This window comes from Suillus fuscotomentosus (assembly GCF_016647785.1).
Source record: "Suillus fuscotomentosus strain FC203 chromosome Unknown F5891scaffold_96, whole genome shotgun sequence".
Classification (NCBI taxonomy): domain Eukaryota; kingdom Fungi; phylum Basidiomycota; class Agaricomycetes; order Boletales; family Suillaceae; genus Suillus; species Suillus fuscotomentosus.
The window spans coordinates 108,438-128,038 of record NW_024539608.1 but is presented as its reverse complement, the minus strand read 5'-3'; the positions used below and the strand labels follow the sequence as shown (position 1 = coordinate 128,038).

At 46.3% G+C, this 19,601-nt stretch overlaps 4 protein-coding genes across 4 annotated transcripts; 2 read left to right on the top strand and 2 right to left on the bottom strand.

Annotated features, from left to right (window-relative positions):
- Positions 1 to 3,772: 3,772 nt before the first annotated feature.
- Positions 3,773 to 6,068, top strand: F5891DRAFT_985777 (uncharacterized protein; the record flags this gene model as incomplete). The annotated part of the gene is made up of 13 exons (XM_041377650.1): positions 3,773 to 3,785; positions 3,836 to 3,894; positions 3,944 to 3,952; positions 4,004 to 4,084; positions 4,132 to 4,260; positions 4,372 to 4,394; positions 4,503 to 4,777; positions 4,991 to 5,032; positions 5,083 to 5,141; positions 5,189 to 5,299; positions 5,402 to 5,593; positions 5,648 to 5,742; positions 5,855 to 6,068. The coding sequence occupies 13 exons, from the start codon at positions 3,773 to 3,775 to the stop codon at positions 6,066 to 6,068; spliced, it is 1,302 nt and encodes a 433-aa protein (XP_041219124.1).
- A 2,075-nt stretch (positions 6,069 to 8,143) lies between these two features.
- On the bottom strand, positions 8,144 to 9,181 carry F5891DRAFT_985775 (uncharacterized protein; the record flags this gene model as incomplete). The annotated part of the gene is made up of 4 exons (XM_041377649.1): positions 8,144 to 8,464; positions 8,659 to 8,841; positions 9,007 to 9,095; positions 9,151 to 9,181. The coding sequence occupies 4 exons, from the start codon at positions 9,179 to 9,181 to the stop codon at positions 8,144 to 8,146; spliced, it is 624 nt and encodes a 207-aa protein (XP_041219123.1).
- Positions 9,182 to 9,614: 433 nt separating this feature from the next.
- On the top strand, positions 9,615 to 11,715 carry F5891DRAFT_985774 (uncharacterized protein; the record flags this gene model as incomplete). Its single annotated transcript, XM_041377648.1, is given in 11 exon segments — positions 9,615 to 9,626; positions 9,721 to 9,776; positions 9,831 to 9,884; positions 9,926 to 10,007; positions 10,109 to 10,166; positions 10,186 to 10,314; positions 10,360 to 10,384; positions 10,433 to 10,666; positions 10,871 to 11,147; positions 11,424 to 11,469; positions 11,585 to 11,715. The coding sequence occupies 11 exon segments, from the start codon at positions 9,615 to 9,617 to the stop codon at positions 11,713 to 11,715; spliced, it is 1,104 nt and encodes a 367-aa protein (XP_041219122.1).
- A 3,079-nt stretch (positions 11,716 to 14,794) lies between these two features.
- Positions 14,795 to 15,783, bottom strand: F5891DRAFT_985772 (uncharacterized protein; the record flags this gene model as incomplete). Its single annotated transcript, XM_041377647.1, has 4 exons — positions 14,795 to 15,196; positions 15,374 to 15,587; positions 15,624 to 15,676; positions 15,769 to 15,783. The coding sequence occupies 4 exons, from the start codon at positions 15,781 to 15,783 to the stop codon at positions 14,795 to 14,797; spliced, it is 684 nt and encodes a 227-aa protein (XP_041219121.1).
- Between the last annotated feature and the right edge of the window lie 3,818 nt (positions 15,784 to 19,601).

The window sequence follows — 19,601 nt, the reverse complement described above, 5'->3', positions numbered from 1 at the left end:
GCAAGTATTGATGTCGAAGGCAGAGACAAATGGGAGGATGAGGATGCTGGCTGGCGTAAAACACAAGTGACAATCGAAGTCCCATTTTCTTGTACCACACCTCAGCCGGGCGCTTGACCCTATATTGCAGCAAACCTTTACCATCAATCTCTGGTTTCTGTGATTCAGGAGAAACTCGCAAACACTCAGGATGATGATCTTTTCATTACGAGCCTTACCAACTGCAATGGTGTGCCCCTCATCTTGAACACGAAGTAAACATTCAGGGCGAGTTATACACCTCACCAGCCTTCATAGATGCGCACCGCACACTTCAGGAGTCTCCTGGAGAGATAGGATGTGATCTACCCCGTGTGGTCATTGCCCTTATGTTTTGGTCAGACGCTACACACTTAACAACTTTTGGTAACACGAAACTGTGGCCAGTATATATGTACTTCGGAAATGAATCAAAATACTGCCGATGTAAACCATCCTGCCACCTGGGTAATCATGTGGCCTATTTTCAAAAGGTATGATGGCTATTCTGAACCAATTTCCCTCTGTATCAACATTGATATCTTGTAGCTCCAGGACGCCTTCAAAGTTTTTGCGGGTGCTTATACCCAAGGCAAGGGAGTTGGTCGCTAATGCACAACTCACTGCCATCGTGAATTGTTTCAGGCTCAATGGGGGGTTTTACTCGACCCTGAGTTTTTAGAGGCATACGAACACGGGATTGTGATTTTGTGCTGTGACGGTCTCAAACGCAGGTTTTACCCGCGAATATTCACTTATTCTGCCGACTATCCTGAGAAGTAAGTCGTCATCATTGTCTTTAACATATTGCAATTTACAAAAGCCAGGGTTCTTGTTGCAACTATTCGGCAACTGGGAGGTTGTCCCTGCCCGCGGTGTCTCGTACCGATGGGAGAACTTCAGAATCTAGGCATGACTCACGACAGGAAACAGCATACTACTCTTGCGCGCTCTGATGCCTCAAGGAGTGAGCTAGTTACTATGGCACGCAACTTCATCTACGATATGAATCATGGTGTAGACAGCACAGCTGTCGAGTCACTTCTGAAGCCTCATTCATGGGTACCAACTTCCATGAGCATGATAATCAGCTTCTTTTCTCACTTTGACCAACTCTCAATTAGAACGCGTTTTCAGACTGCCTCGGTCCACTTGGGTTCAATGTGTTTGTTGCACTTGTTGTCGATCTTCTACATGAGTTCGAACTTGGGGTATGGCATATGCTTTTGGTCCATTTGCTGAGGATTCTTTGTACTCTGAATAAAGACCTAATCCATGAGCTTGATAAGAGGTCTGTCAAATATTTCATGATTCCTCAGCGCGGGCTAATTATCAATGAACTACGACAGGTATAGACAGGTCCCCCCATTTGGACAAGCAACCATTAGGCGGTTCTCTGCAAACACTTCCGAATTGTCGAACATGGCTGCACGAAATTTCGAAGATCTTCTACAGGTGTGTCAGACAATTTCCATTGGTTGCCGGGAACTCATTTCGCACAAGTGTTCTATCCCTGTCTTCGATGGCCTTTTCCCCGGCGATCACAACAAAATGATCATGGATCTCCTGTTTACCATGGCACATTGGCACGGACTTGCAAAGTTTCGTATGCATTCCAACCTAACTCTAGAGATCCTCGACAAACTAACAACTGATCTCGGTGATCGGTTTCGTGAGTTCAAGGCAAAAGTTTGCCCTGCATACCAAACCCAAGAACTCGACCGTGAAGTTGATGCACGATCTCGTCGGCAGGCAAAGGAAGCATCCAAACAGGCAGAGAAAGGCAAATCAAATGTTATTGCGTGGGGGGCTGCAGCTTGAAAGCCTAAGGCAGGTGCCCACGCCAATGGTCAAGAAACCGCGAGTTCAAAGCAGCCCCAGGATGCACCTGTACCAAAGCAGTCGTGAAGGAAAAAGTCCTTCAATTTTCAAACTTATAAATTTCATGCGCTTGGGGATTACGTGGCCTCAATCCATCAATTTGGGACGACAGATTCTTATAGCACTGAACCAGTAAGTTGACAATGGCTCATCGCTCGTGCTTGCTCCAACCTGATTTCTGCTAGGGAGAAATTAGAACACCGAACACCAAAAAGCCGATACCATCGTACTGATCGAAAGGCCTTTGTTCGTCAGTTGACTCAGATTGAGCGTCATCAAACGTGTTTACGCCGGATCAAGCAATGGCAACAAAAGCTGCTGCAAACTCCTCGTGAACAACTGGATGAAACAGCAAACGATCCCCAACTACACCATCACATCGGCAAAAGCGAGAAGATTTACGACGAATTTGGTCACTACCTTCGCAGCCATGCGAAAGATCCCGCAATGAAGGTAATCAACTTATACCTTATTACTATTCTTCTGAGATGTTGACTAGGACTTTCTGCCTCAGTTGAAAACCCATATTCTGGACCGCCTCGAGCCTGGGGAGACATCAGCTCGACTCGACCAAGAATGTAACTCAATTCTCTTCAAGCGCAGCTGAATATATCATCACATGATCGCAAGATTTAATCATACAACGTATGATGTTCGGAGGGCCCAAGATGTTATTAATCCAAGGACGCCTCACTGTAATATCATGCTGCTCAAGCATTATGATGATTCCAATGATGATGGTCATGATGCCCACTACTGTTATGCCAGGGTCCTTGGCATACATCATGTCAACGTTGTTCGAGCGGGGAACGTGTACCAATCTCACCGGTTAAATTTTCTATTTGTTCGATGGTATGAGTCCGTGCAAAGTCACGCCTGGGAAACATGCACTTTGAGTCGTGTTCGCTTCATGCCTATTGTGAATCCTAATGCATTCGGCTTTGTTGACCCAGGAGTTGTTCTCCGGGCCTGCCACGTGATACCAGCTTTCTCTCTGGGCCAGCGCAATCCTAGCGAATCTGGAATCTCTGCTCTCACGGGTGATAGACATGATTGGTGCGAGTACTACATCAACAGGTGAGCATCCCTCCTATTTTGGTTTAAGTGTGATGATATAAATACAACTGGATTAGCTTTGTTGACAGAGACACTCTCGTGCGGTTTCATTACGGGCTTGGAGTGGGACACGTGTACTCTCATGAGGCGCGGATCGTTGAACTCCCTAATTTGGCGCAACGGGCGCCTCCCTTAATCTCTCAGACGACGACACAAGCAGAACAAGAATGTTCGGACAGGGAAGAAAGTCTCACTACCCACTGGAAAACTCCTTGTGATGAGGATGAAGATGAAGAGGATTACATTGGCATTGAGGAGCTGGATACCTTTGATCAGGAACGAAATGGAAGTACCGAATCACTCATCGAGGCACTAGACGAGATGTTTGCTACTGACCACGCGCTCGATTACGAAAATTAGTGTTACATACACGTATACCCCATCTGACGATACATGATGCATAGTCAATCTATGGCAACTGTGGTCGATTTCCAGCTAGCTCGTGGCAGGCATATTACCTCAATTTACTAATTACCATTGGTGCTGCACCCATTCCTGGTGCACAATATAGTCATTCCTGGGGCAACAATTCAGTCTTTTCTGTCGGACGATCTGGTGGATGATCTGTTGGGCAATCTGTTGGGCAATCTGACAGACAATTCATTCAGGCCGGCAGATCATGCGGCGTGTTTCTGTCTGGCTACCGCTGACTCGCGATCAATGCAAGTTAATCGGTTAGCATGTCTAGTCTATCAACTCCTTATTTATGGCCAGAGTATTGTTTGCCATTGATTGCAGCTCTTTCCCGTCTTCTTCGATGGCCATGCAAGGTAACTTAATGCTAATCTCACCTCATAGATAACTTAATGGTAGCAAGCAGCTCCCCTTTGGCTCTACTTTCCTCAGAATAATCAAGCTTTACAAGTCATCCAACTCCCTGTATGTCACGACTGTGTTGTATGTATCCTCGCTAATGTTTTTCCTCTAGACTGACAATGTGTGTTATTGTCTGCATGAAGCGTTGTGTCAGACTGACTTGTGGTTTCAGCATCCCCTGGAGGGGCTTAATGGACGTTACGTACTCCTTGGGTATCTAGCTCACAACCACTGCCAAGTTTCACCTCTTTATGTGAGTGATCATACCCACTTGTTTCATCTCATCATGTTGTTTTGTAGGGCCCGGAGTGTGAGATGGTACCGGCCATCTCCTCGGGCTTTAGCAATGTAAACCTACCCATAGTCGGAATCTTAGCTATCCCTCAGGGTTCAGGGGGCACAGATTTCCATACCGTGTATGAAAGACAGGTGAGGAATCTATGATATCGGAAATTTCATCTCTGAAAGGATAGACGTAGCGCGATGACGGTGATTTTCTTCGAGTGGTCCTAACCGACTTCTGTCGGCCGGATGCATCAGGATGCCCCAGTAAGGTGTGGCTCGTAAGTGTCGTTTTCAGTGCTGTGTATCATGTGCTGATTTCATCTCATCCTCAGCTTGATGGGTTGGGCCACACAATCCAATTCAACCAGGCTTCATTTTCCGCACAGTTTTCCTCCTCCAGCTTCGCTTGCTGCCATGGAGGTAGCACCTATCTCGCACACGTTACAGCTCTTTGGCCCTGCTATGATAGAAGAAGACCTGGCGTCGTTGATGCCATCCGTTACGCCAAGTCTTGTTGGCGACATCGAATACGACTACTCCTGCTACACTGACGATTCGCTGATGCAGTTTGAAACAAATTCCATTGACTTCGACCCCATCGCTACATTTCCCCCCGTCGCCAATCCGTCAACTGTGTTTCACCAGGACCTTATCTGGCAAGGTGAAGATACTCCACTCAGCAGCGCGTACTGCAAGGATATCACCCGTGCATTGAACCGAATGCCCTGGAAATGACCTTTATTCGTGACGAAGGGAATATACCTCGGCAGCTACTGGGTTGGGTTACAAAACCCATTCGAATTTCTTGAAAAACTCCCACAAGCCATGGAAAACAACAGACACCTACTCTCTAATTGTTTTTTGATGGCAGTAGAAATGAATCATACGACATTGCAAGAACTTCATGAGACCCCACGTGAGCGCCTTCCTCAGCTGCCATCAATCACTATCTAACAGCACGATCAGTACTGGTAGAAACTCAGACTGGTAACCAATCCATTGGATGGGATGTCCTTCGCTTGACGGTATGTGTTTCTTGTGCCTCCCTTTCACTCATAAGTATTGGGAGTAGTTTTCCAAGTACGTTGAGTCCCGGAATGTAGAAATGCACAAGGTCATCCGAGGCTGCATTCTCTCCAACACTGGATTTTCAGGCATCGAGAAAGCTGACCAAGATGCCAAGGTTATTTATTTCTTTCGACTTCTGTCCTCAGATGACCGAAATCATGTACGAATCTGGAAATCCCCCAAGTTGACTTCATGATTTACAATATTCAATATTCAGGTGCAACAAGCTATCTCAGAAATCGTACAGCTATACATGTTTAGTGAATTGGTCTGGGTATCTGTGTTTCAGTATAGCAGCAGCTTGGCTGAGGGTAACCGCCAAGGGAGAATTGCGGATCTCTTTCCCGAGGAAATCCAAGGTCAAGATGGCCTACTAGGCTCAGCGCTAGTTGTGACTTTGCTGACTGTGGTAAGGTTGTCTTCATCATTGCTGATATAAATAACAAAAGTTTCATCCTATCAGATATACCGTGCACTTCATATTTGGCTCCCAGAGAGAACTCCAGGGCACAAACTATCTGTCATCCATCAGATCATCGTGGCATCATTGGGAAAAATGTACGCCAACGAACACCTGTTCCCTCAATTCCATGAGGCGATGAGGAAGTTGCCTTTCGTCACGTCGGTGTATCGTTTATGATCGAAACATGTCCTACTCATCTACGTTTAGGGTTGCAAATGTCCTACCCATCAAGGTCAAATTATTGGAGCCCAAAATGTCCGTGAATGACAACCGGTTAAGAAACATGAACGATGTTTTACCTATTGTAACGTATGCAAGAGACCCTACTCACCCCGGCCTTCCTAATTCGGTATTCACCTCCTTACACTCGCAAAGAGCCATGCGGGAAGTCGATGGTTCATGCTTCCGAGGTGGACTTTGATAAAGAATGTAGTTCATGTGCTATCTTGAGGAGTGGCGAGATGTAGGATATCTTCATAAACGAATAGGAATAGGTACCAGTGATCATGTACGACAAGGTATTGACTTTTGTACATGGCTAAACTTCAATCTATGATACTCTGATAGTGGTCCTGGCGTTTAAGCGAGGACTGTACATGCCGGCCGAGGCATATAAAGAATGACTGCCGGGGGTACGGCCAGTATTATGAGCGGTCTCTTTCTTCTTGTTCTTTGGGGGGGGGAGACATCGCCAAACATTGACTGGAAGTGCTTGGTTTGAGCTGCGAAGATGAGCAGTTTCTTCAGCGTGAGGTCCCGAGTTCCCAGGGATTTTCTTAGAATGTTATGAGGGCAGATGAAGGCAGGGCATTCTAGGATATAATGGTAAACCGATCTCCCAGCGCCATAGTGCATGGTCTTCCACTTCTCGTCTCTAGCTCCTCCTTGATCAGCTGCACTGCTAACTTCCGAGCATTGAGGATGCTGACTACTGTGCCAAGTCAGATATGGGTGTCAGGGCAGAAGCTCCTATGAGGCCAGATGGCTTTAACCCACGATATTCTATTGGCCAAGAGAGCGATTGTGAAGCAGAATCTTCGGCGAGGCCAGATGGCCTCAAGTTGATATGAGTGGGAGTGAGGATATCCTCAGCTCGGAGGCCAAAAAGCCTTCACCGCACAAGGTCGAACACAAATTTTTGGAGCAGAAGCTCCAGTGCTAGGCCAGACGACCTTCAAGTTGTTAAACCTGCGAACGAGTCGAAGTCATAGTTTTTAAAGTCCGCTAATTGTTTATCCTTGTTTGTTGTGACATACCAAAATTCTAATTATGAATTACCGATACAGTCGCAACATTACTACTACTTTGGGCGAAATTACGGCAAGTTCGATTGTCCGCGCGCCAGTCACTGTCACTAACTAATAAAGTTCGTCAGATGACCCAAGTAATTCAATCAACGACAATTGGACCAGTTCCCACGAAAGGGAGAAAGGTTACAGTAAGTTTTCGTGATCTGCGTTGAAGTACATAGTTACAATTTAATTGCAGAGCCAAATTGAGGTGTGGTTAGATTCAGTAAGCGAATTAGGCGCGTCACTGCCGAGGGCTTACTCTGGTTGGCTGATATCTAGCAACCCAAGCAATTGAAGCAAACCGTCATGGTAGCGGTGCCTGGTCCACCACCCACCCGCCGTCTCGTGACAATCAAGAACACAGTTCTCCACGCCGTCAATAAGATGAAAGCAACACTTCGTGTGAGTGCTATGATATTTATTCGAACATTACTTTTGACAAAGATACTTCTAGAGATAAACGAATCATCACGCTCTGCATCCATCATTGTAAACTAGCTATACCACATATGACATGCGTCAACATCAATTGTACATTATAATGATACCATGGTCACAGTACTTAGAACTACATTTCACCCCCATGATTCCTAACTTCGCTGTATACTGCGTTTCACTACATACTAGCATTTAAATTGAGTCGATACTCAACCTCCCCCCCTATAGTACATACCTGATATGATTGATATGATCAGGGGTCTAATGAATCTCGTGATCTTGTGACAAGTTCTTACGTGAGCGTAGATGCGGCCAAAGATAAAATTTCAAATTCTAAATTGAATTGATAATGTGATATAAACGATCTTGGCTTGGCTGACTACTAAATATTGATGTGCTCGCTTGGGGACAACTTATGTAATCATCTCTTGTCACCGGACCTTGCCAGGCTTGTGTCATTCCCCCAGGCTGTGTTGCTGCGATGTTCGTTCTGCAGCCTACCGCATCACTCCAGTCCATCCAGACCAGCAGAATGACCCCTGCATTTGTTGGCGTGGTCTGGTATATGTTGACCGTGCAGTGATGTTCGAACTGACGTCCAGCGCTGGGGTGTTCGGGTCTGTGGCAAATATGCTGGCTGCCCTGTACCGTGCCGCATATCTCGGTCCAGAAACTCTGCCCATTCTCACTCATCCAGTGGTACATCGGATTCGACTGGGACCTTACTGCAAGGGCAGTGGCCTTGCTGACCGACAAACTTGGCAATTTAGTCTCCATTGTCAAATTGTGGATGAGTAGCGGGACAAAATTTGCAGAAGCCAGCAGCCTGCATGACAAGTTGATCTACGTGTTCTGCATCTTTCAGTTGATTTGTCCGTTCCTTCGCTCCATTCCCACCAGGCCACTTGCCTTGGATCTTCGAGTTGCTGAACTCCCTCCCTTGCTCTGCGCCTCTCTGCAACCCCATTCCTATCAACCTCAATTTCTGGGGCAATGCCAGCACTTCATTCAGGATCAGGCTTGTAATTGGGCACTGTTGGGCAGTATGGAAGTGGGCACCTGGGTTCCATGTAGGGCCAGGTCTTCGCTATGACATTGGTTGAGCAGAGGCTGTGGCAGTCAAGCTTGGCCTTTTGTCTTGTATCCCACCTAGGCCTGCTCTATGGCCCTGCCAATCGTGTATTCCTCGTCAGGTCAGACAATGCTGACATGGTCGCAGTGACAAGGAAGGGCCGTTCACGCAGTGCCCCCACCAAGCGGGTCTGAAACATGTGTATGCACCCCAGGCTTCCCTGGAGGTTCGGCCGACAATGTTGCGGATGCACTATTCTGTGGCAACGTGACCTCTTTCCTGCGCAAATTCCTCTCTGTGACCACCCGGGCCTCGTGCCTGATACCACACCCACTTCCTTGGGCTCTTAATCCCGTCGTGATGATGGCTTGCCCCCTGCTGGTCCCCCATGTCTACAGATTAAATCAATTATTCCTAGTTTACATTGCCTGATCATACTTCACTGCCCCCCTTTTTTTCTTATAGTCTTAGTTTGGATATCCATGGAACTTGATATACTTGAGCCCTCTCCTATGTGTGCAACGAGTCCGCAGTGCGGTCCTGTCCCCCCCGCAAACCACCCGGCAATCACCGAGTGACCCAACCAAAGCCCCTCCCCCCAAACTGGCAATAGTCATCAAGCCTTGCATCACTTCATCGAGTGAAACTTCACATACCTTATTTCATCAGCCAACAGATCATCAAAACAAACTCCTGCATACCTCTCTTCTGTTCAGCAGTAATTATCAGCATGCTTACACGCCTCTTCACATTATTTTGTCTGACGATCTGTTTGTTAGCTTCAGCAGACACCAAGCAACTAGTAAGCTTGGATTTTTCCTTCTATCATGTATAGAGACCTGTTCTCGTTCTCGGTCCTTTTCTCGGAATACACTCAGCCCCAAAGCGAAAAAGCTACTTGATGAGTCCCCAAAAATGCCGGCTCAAATCATGAAGCCGCCTTTCCAGCATGCATGAAAACTCGTGCAGGCATTACCAACAATCCGAGTCGTATTTCTTGTATGCTTGCTGCTTCAAGTTGTTCGCCATCCCGGTCGATGGGAAGCATTCGCTAATTATATACCTGGCCTCAGGGTCACAGCATCGTGTTCTTAATGTACTCAATGTATATAAATACCGACGTGTTACATACTGCATCGTGTGAATGACACCTGGCAAATTCAACATGGCCACGACGGTACGTTCAATTGTTCTTTTGAAACTGAGTACTCAGATTATCATGCCAGACCGAGCCAAGTCAGGGGATTGACCAATGAATGGAGCTGCTCAAGCGGGGTGTCCCTATCTGGCCCACACAACTTCGGCGGTACACCGAAATGCTGCTGCCGTGAGTGATCATTGAAGTAGTGCGAACATTGAGTGCCACTAACCTGACTCATAGGATGCAACAACGTCACAATTATAACTTGCAGGCGATGCAAATCGATCCTGCCAGGTGTGTTAGCGTTGTTCTTGACAGTATCGATCTAACCATAGTATCAACAGGCGCGGAGAGAAAGGGGACTGGAAAGAGTATATTCACCCATCGGGAGCAACATATTACTACAATGCCAAAATGGTGAGCATTGGCTAAAATTCTGATGTGTTATATACTTACTTGATGCAGAGCACATACACCGAGATGAACATAGGCACCTGTTCGGATGAACAGCTCTGGAGGCTCGAGTCTTGGATCAATGCATCAAGATCCAAGATAATTGGAAAATGATGGGTACTGGTCATTGATCTGATGTTAGCAAGAGGGGAGGAGATTTTCCCATACTATTATGTGGTCCCGGAGAGCAAAATCATTACTTGGGTTGAACCAATGGACGGTTACATTCTATTCCAGGAATGCACGGCAGCTTGGCACTGGAACCACAAAAGTACATTGCTTTTTTTCTGCTTTTTTCTTGAACTTAATTCCGCAGGACTCGAGCTTGAAGCTCAATACTGGTAAGTAATTGGAATGAATTCACTTGATTGTTTCTCACTGCGGACTAGGAAACACGTTGAATATTTCCCACTTGGGATGGAAATGCGTGTCTCAGAAGTAAGAAACTTGCGGGTGAAGTTGAATTGGTACCGTGTAGGCGAGTTTGTTTTTGGCTTTGCAATGTCCGAGCAGAATAACCAAGTAACTAACAGAAGCGCTGGCTATGGAACAATCTACTGCCACTACCATATTTTGGACTCTGGACCAAATGAAAGAGATGGCCACAGAGCTGGCCATTACCGGTACGCACTCTCATCTCGACCTGCACATTTAGATTGATGGCCAAAGGACAGAAACACTTGCAGGACCTAATGGGATATTGGAGGAGCCAGGTGTTGCAATCTGCGGTGCGTGGGCCTTCGAAAGATAGATGATCGAAAACTTATCTCGTCCCTTACAGGCAAGTTATTACATATTATCTGTGTGTTACTACTTTTTCGTACTAGACATCATCAATTAAGGAGTGACAAAGGTCACCATGAATACCTGAACCACTACGGCCAACATGAGGCCCGCTTGATTCGAACCCATTCAGTGGGCGAGAGACACAGGGATCTGGAGGATTCTCCCTTCATGATTGGCCTTGCGGTCACCATGCTTTGCATTCTGATAATGGTGCTCAAACGCTTGAGGAATATCTATGTCGATGGACTCGTAAATGGGGTAGACATAAGGGGATTCACGGATGATTTCGCTGTGCAGGCTAAATCTCAAACTACTGTGGTAAGCCCTATGTCATGGGCCCAAATGTGAATGCTTACCTCTTCTCTAACAGGCAAGTGTTATCATGGCAGTAAATGCCAGTATCCTAGCTATCCCAGGCTTAGGCTCACAACTCACAACAAAGACATTGTGCTCAATCTCCTTTCTTCTGAGCGTGTACTGCATCATCGGATGTACCATGGCACAACACTTTGGCCAAAGATTGAGATCCCTCGACTTTGCGGTTCGATTGTATTCTATTTCTTTTACCCAAGCCTGACATTATCCATTCGATAGGCATATTACCTGCAAGGAAAGATGCCAAGTCTTGTGATCCTCACAAGTATACCCAGTTTTTTATATTTGATGAGGTAACCAAATCATTGTCTCAATCACTATCGCCACCAGTGCTTATAGACATTGCAGTTTGGCATTTTCTATGCTTGGGTTTCTTGCAGGTATCTTCACGGCTGACTTTGGACTTCCCTTATCTGCAAGGCTCGGGTGCGGGCTGACCTTTGTAGTGGGGGCGGGCCTAGTTATTCCACTCATGATCGCCAGCCTTGGGCCTGGGCTGATTCGGCAATAAGTAATTTTTCTATCATTTGGATATTGCCTGTCTAGTATCTTAGCTGGATAATATGAATTCTCTGCAAAAAATATGCTGCGACCCTAAATCCGTGATATCTGTTTCTTCCGGCAATATGTTGTCAAACGCACTAGCAGGTGTCGACTTTCTTTCTGACATCCTTCAATTCAAGGCAAACTGTTTCCTCTTCTTGCTTTGGTGCCGTGCGTCCGTTCAATCTCAATCACATGGAGGTACGATGTCCTCCCTTTTCAACATCTACTTTGAAAGATCAGCCATCACGCCATCCTGCGGATGTCCACATTCGAGGAACAACGGTACCACGTAAATATCACAAGGATATGATAATTTTTGGCAAGGGATTGGCCTGGACCCATCATGACTGCAAAGAACGACTATATCACATAGATATTATGAGGGATTGATCTGAAGACATCGCAATTGTAAGCAATGACCATGACACATCAATATTACAAGGATATTGTAAATTTTGACAAGGGATTTCCCTGGACAGATCACAACTGTGAGCAATGGTCTTACTGTGTAAATATTGCAAGGGTATTGTAACTCTTGATTGCCGACTGGTTGGCATTCTAAGCAGTGATCACAAAGTCAAGTCCAGACAACGAGTGAACACTACGCCGGAGAGATGCGGAACCTTTGTCAATTGTTTATCTACCCAGTATCGTAGTTGCGATACTTACATATCCTCATCAGCATTAGAGATTTCTTGCAATTCATTGTCCCTCAATAGCCTTAAGCTGACACTTATATATGACTCTATCTTTAGATGTAATCTGCATATATTTGATACGATTTTGCCGCAAATATCTAGCCAAAACATCTCCTGCCCGATTCTGTGATGATTGGCAGACCTTATTTCCTCCCTAAGAGGCACACATGAGTCATACAGTTGAATCCTTGTTACACAGCGACCGGCTTACTGCAGTCCAGTTACAAGATAAACCTTTGCAGCAATCGAGTCCTGCGTCACAAAATGCTCCCCTGTAGGCACATGGTGGACTCTTTTTGGCACTGACAGACATAGATGCTGTCAAAGCAACAACAACTGCGAGGAGGGAGAAACACATTTTCTGTGTGAGGTTATATAGAATCTTCTGAAGGGGATTTCGAATGATATCTTTGAGGATGAGGGAACACTGTAGGACGACGACCAGCTTTTATATCCTGCATATGCTCATGGGCACCATTCTCATCGATTTGGCAGAACTGTTGTCGCACGGAACAAATTTTGGCAGAACCTACGGGCGTGTATTCAATTAACAGTGTCCATTAATTCATAGCCTGCCTGCAGGCATCGAGTGTCCACAGAACCCTTACTCGACTCGCTGGTCTCTCGTCCTAATACCTCATCCTTCGCTTCATCATTTGAACCTGCGCTGACCCTGCAGGCATCGAGTGTCCACAGAACCCTTACTCGACTCGCCGGTCTCTCGTTTTAATACCTCATCCTTCGCTTTGTCATTTGAACCTGCGCTGACTCTGCCAATACAGCGACAAAGTCAAGAATTTAGCATCATTCTCGCCGATGCCTCTGATATATACTCGGTGGATATCTCACGTCATTTTTCGCTTACTGGTTGTTCCGTTATATGTAGCACCTGGGATTCGCCTGGGCCATTCATAGGCCAGTGACCTGCAACTGCTGCACGGAGATAATGGGGTATCTTTCGGAAATTGATACTCACTCTCATTCTCAGCATGTGTTTGGTCGAAGATCCTTGACGGTATCAAGTTATTCCATGGCAAACCCCGATGACCCTATACTTTCTCGGAGACAAGGAACAGCATTGATGAAATTAGTGACCATCAACCAATGTTGTTCCAAGTTCCTCTTTCTTGTCAACCATCACTTGTACTCCATCCGACACTCACTCGATGAAGAGAGACACTGCCGCCCTCGAGTTCCTCAGCACTACCATTTGATGGAAAGTACCGGGGAGGATGTGATATCAATTAAATACTCTTTTATTTTACCCCCTTTTTTCACTTTCATCATAACGTGCGCTCCCATATGACCTTGTGTGCTTATTTGATAGTAGCAGAATTGAATTGAATTGAATCTTTATATTTGGCCATCTACGCTCACATAAGCTCAGGTAACTAGGTTCCGCGATGGCTCAACTACCGATGAAATCAAAACTTCTTGCCAATGTTAAAGCAAAGCTCGCAAACATGTCGGTAATAGCTAGGTACGCATAAGTGTCCAAAGACTTATCATACCAGAAGGAACGGCATTCAGAGATCTTATACAAAATAACCCGTCTGTCCTTAAATTGAAATGCCTTGTAAAAGGCTTTTTTGATGCTGGCGGTGACCCGCCTGCTCAAGAGGGGCAATGTGGGCTGCTGCACTGTAGAGAGATGATCAATGGAGCCAAGCAGACATTGCAGCACTGACGTTTAGAATGGTGAGTTTCGGCTTTTCTTCCTGCACTACTGAAGGGGCAAGGCCGGCCAGAGGTGAAGAAGGTCTTTCAATCGAAGACCCAGCAACTAGAATGAAGTTCTCGTTCCTCATTCACCAATTCTCTCGCGTAGTTATCGAACACTTCTGGTGGACGACGGTAAAGTATGAAGGTCGTTCTTGTACGATGGTGCGCGAGTACGAGGGTGTTGGATCTGCGGGCGTATTTGCAACACACCAGACTGAGCTCCAAGTGGTGGAGAACAAAATTCAGATCTGTCACTTCCAATGGAACATTCGCAGCGGCTCTAGTCTCCTTAAAGAGACTTGGCATGGAAGGAAGGACGGTTTCTCTTCTATTGGTATGCTAGACCGGGCAACCATAATGCCACATGATACAAAATGAAGTGGCCATTAGCCACTCAATGTCCGCAGACAACGACCGCCAGTAGTCATCTGTGTACCCCAAAATGAACATTTAATAACCACCACAAGTGACGAAACGGCCAGCAGCTCTATCTGTTGCAACGCCTGTCAAACGATATTAGATGATCGATCGTCTTGGAAGGCAGCACTGATAACGACTCAGCAGTGCTATTCGGATCATCCCTTCGGCTTGCCGATACGAATCTACACTCAGCTAATTTGGCTCCTACGAATGCCATATTTTGGCACTATGGAAAAACCACCGAAGAACTATAATTGAAGGAAGTAATGATGCTGTAAAGCGGCCAGGTAGAGTTGCGTGCGTATCATGTGTCTGCCTCAAGGCAAGACCCTGCTTCAAGACAAGAACGTGTGCATGGGTTTCTAGCGTGCCAGAGGCTTGCGAATGCGGGACTTGGTAGAACACAGTGGAGAAAGCCGCAAAAAATGGCTTGATAGTGTCCGACATAGAAAATATAGAGCAGGAGACACGTGCGGTTGCTCTTGAAGGCCCTGTGATCCACGCACGAGCGCCATCATAATGCTCTTGCGTCCATCGATTACCTCGGTTTTGGCGCGCTCGAAGAAGTGAGCGGTAAGTCGACGAGAAGTCGGCAGATGGGTCATTCTTGAATGTAGGTGTAGTGTTCGGGCACCAGACTAAAAAAAAGTTGTGGCTGCGTAGATAATAGCAAGATGCGAAACTTCTTAGACACAAAATGAAGTGGAGGGATATTACGGATAACATCTGATTAGCACAATTGAAGAAACATGGTAGTACAACCGGTCGAAACCTGGAACATACATTTGCTGTGCTTCGCCACGGGCTACCACTCAATACCATATTAGGCCCGGTGAATAGTGCATCTGTACCATCAGAAACCATCCTGACACCCATCTGTGACTCGCTCCTGGCTTTGAGGCGGATACCTTGTTTGTGAAAAGTGCTGCGCCATTCGGTCACGTTCGTGACGGGCCAACGTGCGCAAGGTCGACAATGGCGTCCAGCCGGTAAAACCCTAACTAACGCATAAATATATGAGCACAAGACGAACAGTAGTGTGGAAGGAACTGCTGTCTCCCTTCGCCTGATGCCTGCCTCAGGAGACTAGTTAAATGGTGGGCGCTGGGATGGAGGGTCAGAACACGTGGCTATTAAGAATATGGACAGTAGCTTGGCTGAATTCTAGCTGGACTCACTGTGCAGTTGTGCATTATGTGTCGACAGCGAGTTGATGTGTATGAGACAACAAGAAACTTGAATGGATACTAGAGTCATAGATGTCCTGCGATTCGCGGATATCCAGTCATTGCACCAAGATGAGTAGGCTCGAATATATGAAGTTCCAGTGCAGTATCGGCCGCTTGCCGGGTAATGGAGTTGGAAAGCTTCCCTTCAGCTTCCCACCCCGAAACCCCGCAGTAAACCCCGCCCTCATCCAGCATACTCGGTACCGTGCTCAGTGTGCTGCACCCTAACGAATTCGGTGTTGGCTCGTATCACTTCTCGACACTACATGTCCTCACCGACCTGATGCACGTTCTCCTGCGGGCTCTCCCCACAATATTTTCGTTCGCGATCAAAAAGCTGGCGAGCGCTGAGTCCTGACCGATGACTCGGCCATTGCCAGTGGATCGTTCCACTCTGACCCAGCGTATATCGCTCTCTCAGCTCTTGTCAGCGCAGCCGGCAGCCATAAATCGCCTCCTTACTGATAGGTTGAAAATGCTACTCATCCAGCGGTAACACTAGAACATTGTAGGACCATCTGGAGCTGCGCTGCGATGTCATGTGTTTGCGTGTGGACCGCATTCCACCCGAAAATTTCAGCTATAGACAAAGAGAAAGTGAGTATTTTCTGTCGTTGCCAGCTCATCATCGTTATGGTACTGATTACCCCAGAATTCACAATCACTACGATATGCGGTAATTTGATAGTGCTTGTGGCGCTGCAAAGAACAATGATGCATGTGGTGCACGATCATATCCCACATGAGAGAGCACAACTGCATACTTAGTAAAGCTCTGAAATTAGATGAAAGAATACTGTAATCTGCAGTGTTTAGAGGTCGGTTACGTGCTTCAACCGTTCCGTCAGTGGTAACTAACATGACATCGTTACCTTCACAGGATAGATGTTGAACAGCGGTCTTCGCATCTTCCTCATGCAGTGTTTCATCCTATTAATGCGGAAAATAATTTACGCTAGTTTGTTTTTTTAGCTTCTGGTGATCTGTTCAGGAATGTATTGATATCTTAACGCTGCTCGGATTTGAGTTTTTGGTAGAGTGCATATCCGATATTTTGTCCGTCCCAAGTTTCTGTTGAGCGTGCGCTTATGATCCAAAGTTTTATTCTGTTGCTTTGAGGCATCAGATATTCAACACGAAACAGCTCGGCAGCCTCGCACTATTTACATTGGTCAATACACCGATCTACGATTTCTTCCGCAATCCACTATTACACCCTTCAAACCGCTTTCATAATGCAATGTATATCATTGCGGAACACCTGGAGTCGCCAACGGAGTCGCACCAATGAGGCCGTAACTGTGACCTTTCAATCTGTTCCGATATGAAATGTTCAATGCGTCAGAAGACTGTCACGTGTGGAGATTGAACATTAATTGCTGATATGACACCGAGGCGTATTTATTGTCTAATCTCAGGGAACAGAAGTTTTCGTGCAAGAATGGTACCTTTGTGTTTCACAAAAAGGACGCCAACAGTGCTTGCCAACCCCTATGCCGCTGAACATAGTGAACTGCCCGACGCCGCTGTCCTGTTTCTGAGGACGCCGCTTCAACGACGCCTGAAGGAGCGTCATGTTGCCATGATCAAGCGAGTGGTCGTCTTTTCAAGAAACACACGTGTCTCATAAAATTTGTTTCCAGCATTGGAGGCGTTGTTGGTACGGGATTATTTCTAGGCACTGCGACGGCATTGATGGAGGGTGGTCCTGTGGGACTTCTACTCGGGTATACTTTCATGGGGACGGTGTGCTACTGCGTTTTGGTGAGCTCGTCTTTGGTGTACTTCTGTGTTCTCACTTTCCTGGTTATATAACAGATAACCGTCGGGGAAATGATTACTCTCCTTCCCATTGCAGGCGGTCACGTCAGACTTGCGGAAAGATTTGTCGATCCAGCCTTCTCTTTTGCGATGGGTTGGAATTGTTGGTACTGTTGGACGGTAAGATGCCATATTGTAGTGAACGGTTCGAAGATCCTTATGGCTTAATTTTATATCAGTTTACGATGCCTGGTGAGTATGACCATGAAGTCCTCTCAGATTCAACCCATTTTACACTTGGTGAAGCTGAGTTATCAGCCGCTGCTACTCTCGTTAAGTATTGGAATATCGAAGTTAACAGTGCGGTGTGGATCACCGTGTGTCTGGTATTTGCTGTTGGAATCAATCTTTTCAGCGTTGGTTTGTCCCTTGCTCCAATGAATGTCAATTGTACACGTTGATATAATCTTCAGGAACCTACGGAGAAATGGAATTTATTTTCGCGTGAGCAGTTTTTTTTGCCTTGATGGCTGTGTAGACTTATCGTCGATCAGGTCAATTAAAGTCGTCACGATAACAGGGCTCCTCATCCTTGGTATTGTGCTTGACCTCGGAGGTGGCCCAAGTCATGATCGTATTGGGTTCCGGTACTGGAAGAATCCCGGACCGTTTGTACAGTTCGATGGGATAGCTGGAGCTAAGGGGCAGTTTCTAGGATTTGTTCGTGTACTCATCCAGGCTGCCTTTTCTTTCATTGGAACCGAGGTTGTCACTGTATGTTCTCTCTTTGAGATTAATACGAAATATATCATCACTACGTTTTCAGATGGCAGCTGCAGAGGCGAAGAACCCTCGATACACCATGCCGCGAGCGATACGGACAGTATACATCCGAATTTTCCTATTTTATGTCGGGAGCATCTTCGTCATCGGGTTGCTTGTCCCTTCCAACGACCCTCTTTTGAATCTTAACTCTTCCAACGCCTCGTCATCCCCGTTCGTGATCGCTATCAATCAGGCTGGGATTAAATATCTGCCTTCAGTATGTCCTTCCATGTTCGTCGCGGCTCCCTTCTATAAGACCCAATCCAGATTTTGAACGCAGTCATCCTAACTTCTGCTTGGTCCGCCTCTTCAAGCGACTTATATTTATCATCGAGGGGATTATGTACGTGCACAAATGCATGAAATTTCGCATTCTCATTATTAATTCACAGATGGCCTTGCCGCTACTGGGAATGCTCCCAAGTTTTTCTTGCGCACGTCACGTTCAGGCCATCCATATGTGGCCGTCATTTTTTGCTCAATGTTTTCCCTTTTGTCATACATGGTTGTGAACACCAGCTCCGGCATCGTTTTTACCTGGTTTTCGGACATGACTGCCACCGCAGGACTCTTAACGTGGTTTTGTGTTGGGGTGACCTACGTCAGGTTCCACCGGGGATTATTGGCGCAAGGGTATGAAAGGAAACGTTTACCATATGCCTCGAGACTCCAGCCATATGCGTCGTGGTGGGTGATTGCTTCGTCGCTGGTAACTCTCCTGGTAAGTATGCAGATTATCACACTGACATTAGGTACTTGACTATGATCTTAGTTCAGCGGATGGCAAGTCTTTTTGAAAGCGAATTGGTCTCATACGACGTTCGTGACGACCTATTTGCCTATCATATTGTTTTCGGTATTGTATGCATCTGCGAAATTTGTGATGCGGGTGCCCCTGGTGAAACCGAGCGAGATGGATTTCAAGTCCGGGACAGAGAATTTAGATGTCGAGAGGTGTGTGACATCCCCCATTATTTTTCTTTGTGACTGGGGTTGACCGTTCATCTTTTTTAGATCTAAAGAACCCTCGCCGAAAAATTGGAAGGAGGCGATCTGGATGAGTTTGGTGTGTTCTTTTTCCCATCTAAGTTGTTCGCTTACCGCAAGAAACATCACAGGCGTGATGCGGTTCGTTGTTATACCAATCCAACAATGCGCAGCTAGCGCTGCTGCAATCGGGTCCATTATTTACTTGC